The sequence below is a fragment of the Gossypium hirsutum genome, chromosome D08, assembly GCF_007990345.1.
Source record: "Gossypium hirsutum isolate 1008001.06 chromosome D08, Gossypium_hirsutum_v2.1, whole genome shotgun sequence".
Taxonomy (NCBI): Eukaryota; Viridiplantae; Streptophyta; class Magnoliopsida; order Malvales; family Malvaceae; genus Gossypium; species Gossypium hirsutum.
The window spans coordinates 46,765,292-46,771,629 of NC_053444.1; the positions used below are offsets into that span (position 1 = coordinate 46,765,292).

At 33.2% G+C, this 6,338-nt stretch overlaps 1 protein-coding gene across 1 annotated transcript; it reads right to left on the reverse strand.

Moving 5' to 3' along the window:
• Positions 1 to 254: 254 nt before the first annotated feature.
• Positions 255 to 1,256, reverse strand: LOC107918319 (uncharacterized). The gene has a single exon (XM_016847850.2). It carries the CDS (start codon positions 1,046 to 1,048, stop codon positions 437 to 439), a length of 612 nt encoding a protein of 203 aa, XP_016703339.1. The 5' UTR covers positions 1,049 to 1,256; the 3' UTR covers positions 255 to 436.
• Between the last annotated feature and the right edge of the window lie 5,082 nt (positions 1,257 to 6,338).

Below are 6,338 nucleotides of genomic sequence, written 5' to 3' on the forward strand. Positions count from 1 at the left end.
ATAATAAAATAAAGTCATCTTTTGTGCCCATCGTAATTTATTGGCCAAACACAAAAGCTTCCCTGTGATAATTTGAACATAATTTGCACAAAGAAGTAAAAAACCCCTAACCAATTAACATTATAAATTCTTCCCACTATTACCATGCATTTGCATTCTTCACAAATTAAATATATATTTGATGCATTAAAAGATATGCATTTTTATTAAAAATATAATAATTTTATTTATTTTAAATTACGCATTGGTTTATTGATAATGTGATTAGATGAAATATAAACTACAGCATTAACCTATAATATTAGCTAGGTTTATAAAACTAAAACAACCGCTTGGACATTATGTATTCCTAAAGAGGTGACTTGGGTTTGACTTTTCAGGATAATATTATTAGGCTTAAGCAGCATGAATCCCAAAAAAATGACTCGAAAAAAACCTAAAACAACCAATGTGGGATTTTAAACTTTCTCTCAACCTTCTTCTCCTTTATAGTATCCAAGCTCGGTTTCCATCCCTTGCCTGAAAATTGCCTATTCAAATACACCGGCAGATTTTCCCAACTCTCTGGAAACAACTCCGTCAAACATCGAATCTCCTCCGGCCTCTCACCGCCCGCACTTTCCTTCTTCTGCAACGGCAACTTTTGTCCCATCCCTTCGAGTACACGATAATCCGCAGTGCAAATCCTCGCAAACAAAGGAACACACATCGGGGACGACGATAAGATCGATTTTGATCTCGACACCGAATTCGCGCTCGACAGTACACGGCAAGCTTCCTCCGACGACAACGCGATCGGCTTCCCACGTTTCATAGGTAGCATTATGTAAAGCTTTTTTACGTCGAGTTTATGGTCTGCCGGCAATGGGATTAGCCTCTTTTGATTAACTCCAGCGTTGAACTCCACGACCACTTGCTGCGGATGCTCCACCATCAGCTCTGCAGCTTCCACAGGCCCGCCGAAATCCTGAACTGTGCCGTCCCATAGAATTACTTTCCCGGTAGAATCAGATGGAAAGCATGTGGCAGTGCTAATATAGTTACCCATGATATGATAGTAATATGAAAGAAAAGGGATTTTCAGTCATATGAATTGAAAGGAGTTTAATTATGAAAGCATTTTATGTAGGAACTTGGAGAGGGGTCTTCAAGTTGTAGGATTTGTTAGTTAAACTGCTACAAATATTGTGAATGATTTTGTGGTGGACTTTATTAATATCATGAAAACTAGGGTCGTTGGCTTTTAGGCCATTTTCATCAACATCAAGTCAACATCTGATGGATTAATCCAACGGTGATGAAAGCCATAGACATGTGGGGCCTCCGGTGTAGGTTCTACTGCACCTTGCTTGAACAAAAATGAAGTCAAACAAATGGTTGAACCAAAACTGTTTTGGCCAATTTAATGCTTTATATTAGGTCAATTTCTAGTTTATATATAAATTAATAAATATTTACATTTGTACATATATATATATAAGAGATAGAAATTTGGTTAAATTCTACTATTAGACCTGTACTTTGTGTAAGTTATGAATTTAGTTTATGTACTTTAACATGATTAATTTTAATCTTTATATTTTTTGAATTCTAAAATTTTAGTATTGACCAAATAGTAGCAGCTAAATCTATTTGGTTAAATTATACTATTAGTCATGTATTATGCGTAAAGTTATAGATTTAATTTATGATCTCCAAATGTATCATTCTTAGTTGCTATATTTTTTCAATTTTGAAATTTCAATCTTAATGCAAACGACGATCGTTAAATCTATTAACTAATTTTACATGAGTAATATATGGAAATAACAAGCTGACATAACATTATACATGCGATAATATGTTTGACGCATTAAATTTCGAAAAAAACATAATTTAACTTAATAAATTTAATAGTAACCATTGGTCATGAATAAAATTTTCAAATTCTAAAAGTAAAATAACTGAAAATGACCAAATTAAAATATAGATGCTAAATCTACAACTTATGTAAAGTGCACGTTTTGATAGAAGAATTTGACCTAAAAATTTGAACCCAAATAATTTATCATTTTACTTGTGATTCAAGCAACTAGTAAATTCTAATTTTAGTTCTAAATTAGGGTTTAGTTCATACAAGGGCATGTAAAGAGTTAGAATCTCTCTCAAAATAATAAATCTATCATTTAATACCTTTAAAATTTATAAAATTATAAATTAATATAATGTTAAAATCGTACTTTGGCATAAAAAATCAATAATTCATTTATGGGTCCCAATTCAGTTTTATGGCATTGTCCTTGAGTCCATATACCTTAATTTAAAATAGGTTGATCTCTCTACTTTTGTAATATCATTTTTTAATACAAATAGTTAACTCAGTTACTTATTCTAGTTAAAATGCTAAGGTGAACTTTTTCTTAAAAGCACCATTACCAACAAAATAAAATTTATGCCTACATGTTGGGTTTGGAAAAAGTGTTTTAAAGAAAAAGGCTACATTAACATTATAAGTGAAATGGATTGACTAATAACATTATAATAGTATAAGACCTATTAACTAGTTAGGTGAACAAGGGAAGCAGGTGGATGCAGAATAAAGGAGAGGATGATGAAGGTTGGGAAGTGATCTTTGTTTTTTAGAGAAAGTGTGGAGATCAAGAACGAGTGTTTTTATGTGAGTTTATGTGAGATGTTTGCATGGCTATTTTATAGTGGGGGACAAATCTGGATATGTGTTCTAATGTCACTGACATGGGAGTCTACTTTGGTGCCCTTGGTAGCGACGATGGCGTAACATCCTAGGATGAGATGTCTTAGGGAGACTGACAATTAATTACTCTAGTCCTCAACGTGGTCCCGACATAGTCTTACTAGAGACGCCTTGTTCTACAGTTCACCAAGTTGAGGTTCACAAACTAGTTATGAGAGTTGGTCCACAATTTTGTTAGTCCCATTAGGAGACACATGTCAAGCTTCTTTATGGGTATGCTATGAGGTTCGCGAGTTACACTACAAAGGTTCGAAATGTAACGACCTGATTTTCAGTGGTACTAGGAAATGTAATTTCGGAACCCCATTTTTATAAACCAAGTCAGTAAATATAAATATGAATATTAATGAGTTAATATAGAAATATATTGAATTATCCCTATAGATGCTGGGTCTCAAAAGAGGTGGTAATTTCAAAAATTCCTTGGTGCTTTATTTGGCTCAAAATTTGTGTTGGAGTCGTTGTTAAATTGTGGCAGGATTCGAACTTATTATGATAAGCCCTTTGTTGTCCTCACTGACTTTGATGATAACCTTTATCCGTTCTTACCTGTCCTTTGTAACCCCGAGAGTCACTAGAATGATAACCTTATTGCCCCCGAGTATGAATGTTGAGATTGAGCTCTCCCAACTTAATCATGCAATGGGGTTTTGCCTCTTTAAGAATTGCGGAGGTCTCCTAAGCTCCGTGCGCTAGTTTGTTGCACTTGCAACTTAGCTTTCTCTGACTCATCACATTCAGCAAATACACGAGCCTTTATTGGGAAATATGCCCATGTTGTAGTAAACATGTAATTGTTTTCTATTTATTTGAACGATGAATAAATAAATTTCACATTTCATTGTTATGTCTTTTGTATTTCTGTCTTTCATGTTTTGCATGCATAGTGAAATTATGACAATCAAATATTAGCTCATTGATTGTCTAAGTTCAAACTGATGATAAGTGGCATTTTATGAACGTTTACATTGCAAGAAAGATAACTTACTCTAGTAGATAATCTAAACGAGTCCGTAATCCCGTAAAAGAATCAAAGTGAGCATTTAATTCAAATATTGAGAAGGATTATTATGTCGTCTACAAATCCAATTGAAGAGAGGGCTAGTCTTGGATATCGGAGAAGTTGACTCCATAAGTATAAACATAGATGTATCATTTGCAGAATGATACATTAGATTGGACCCAAGATGAATAAATTCTGAATCCGTTTGTGAATTAGTTCTCTTGTGACATTCGTAGGTGATTTACCTAAATCCTGAGTTAGTCACTGCCCATGCAGATGTAACTCATGTGCTTTGATATAAGTGGAGGCTTATGCTTTAAAGATGATTGAGCCGATAGCCAGTATGTTGGATACACGACTTGTGTATGGCATGACTTTACTAGCAACAGTGGAATTCATAGTTCAATTAAAAAGTTAACAATATCCTTTCATTGACATTGTGTGGATTGATAAATATGGAACGTGACCACCGATTGCTTGTTTTAGAACAAGCAATTTATCACAGTCATTTGTTAACAGTGATCATATTAATCATTAAGAAGACACAATGGTGACAATGAGATAAAATAAGATTGTATTGAGTGAACGGATTTTACTCAAAAGAATCAAGGATATCATATGAGGGTAACACACACATGACGAGGTCATTGGACAAAGCAGTTGGATGGATTGCTTTTGTAAATAGTATAGAATAAGGAGTTTTCAATCATGATACTTCTTGTGCACCGACTCAATGATTAAGTAATTGCGAATTATCAAAATGATACTTTTGAACATAATTGCAATTACTAGGGCCTATTTGTATATGTCCGATTGGTCCTTCCGCTAGCTCAGCAAAAACTCGATCGAGCTACATTTGAATTAGAAGTAAATTCTATAACTTTGGAAACAATTTAATTAAGTCGAAGCGTTTATCCTAAACGATTTGAAAGAGTACAATTTTGATTAAGTGTTTATTACTTTAGATCTCATAACCAAGTTCTTGTTTTGAATTTTTTTTTAAAACTCTAGTTTTTCCTTAGATTTATTTTTCACTGCATTTTTCAAACCCAATTTTTCATTAGCCTTATCATATAATGCTAATAAGTAGGATGAGGATTTATCAATTAAATTATACTTCAAAAATTGGTGAGATTTTCCAAACATGTAAGCTTGAACAACAAATTCTTTAAGAATGTCTTTTGTGACCATGGTTGCTACGTTGAACCTTTTTACAAAATCTCTTAAAGGTTCATCCTCATATTGTTGGAAAATATGGACATCACATATATAATAAGGGTAATTACTTATTATTATTTATTATCATAATTGGTTAGTCCAATTTAAAAGTGATCTAATTCAGTTAAAGTTTATTGGGTTTTAATTATTAAATAAAGTATGGGTTGAATATCTGTAGATACTCTAGTAACTAATTTCTAATTAATGATAAGCTGATTAGGAATTAGGGCTAATGTGCCAAAGTTATAAATATTAGGGTTATGGTCCCCAAATTATACAGTAAGATAACTTTTCTAATATCCCATCTTTGGCCATTGTTATGGGTTTTGGTGCAAACGCACCATTGTTATCCCTTTGGATAACATTTTAACTTTGGCTAGTAAAATTTTGAATGCATTAGAGATGGAATTTTAGATTGGAGTATTCTGCTCCAGTTAAGAAAAAGAACATTTATAGTGAGAAATATTTTTCCAAGTTTAACCTTATATTGCTATTATAAAAATACGAGAAATTATTTTATGTACTTTTCCCACTACGTTGTCCATGATCCCTTTCTAATTATATAGTGACATTTCAATAATTTTTTCATATCATTGATACATAAATTTGGTTTTTCTACCTTAAAACCCTGAATTTTAAACTTTAAACATTGATCCCAAACCTTAAATTATGAATCCCAAATCTTGAACCCCAAACCTTAAACATGAACCTTAAACCCTAGACTTAAGGACCAAGGTTTGAGGGTCAGTGTTCTGGGTTTAAGGTTCAAGGTTTAAGGTTCGTGTTTGGGGTTTAAAGTTTAGAGTTTAAAGTTTAAGATTCATGATTTGAGGTTTAGGGTTTAGGGTTCGAGTTTGGGGTTCATACTTTGGAGGTTAAGATTTAACTTTAATGTTTGGGATTTAGGATTTAGAGTTTAGGGTTTAAAGTTTAGGGTTTGAGTCTGGGGTTTGGGGTTTGAGGTTCAGGGTAATACTAAATGGTAAGTAAGTATGTATATGAAGTCAACGATTTGTTTTGTTTTTGTTAGTTGTAAGGGAAGTTGCACGCTGAGTCAATACTTGTATAGAGAGATGCGCCATGAAGAATGGATCCTCCATTAAAGATTACATTCAACATTTCCTGGTGTCTTTGTTAAAAAAATAAAACATTGCTTGGTGTCGGAAGAACTGGTGGAGACTATCGAGTACACCCACCACATAAGCAACTCAATCTTCTACACAATTGGATGTGCCACTACCATGTGTTTAACACTAAGCTGCCAAGGGAAGCCTGGTTGTTTTTCTTTTTTCTTTTTATATTAATATTTGATGGTAAGTATGTATATGAACTCAACGAGCTGTTCTGCTTTTATTAGCTGCAAAG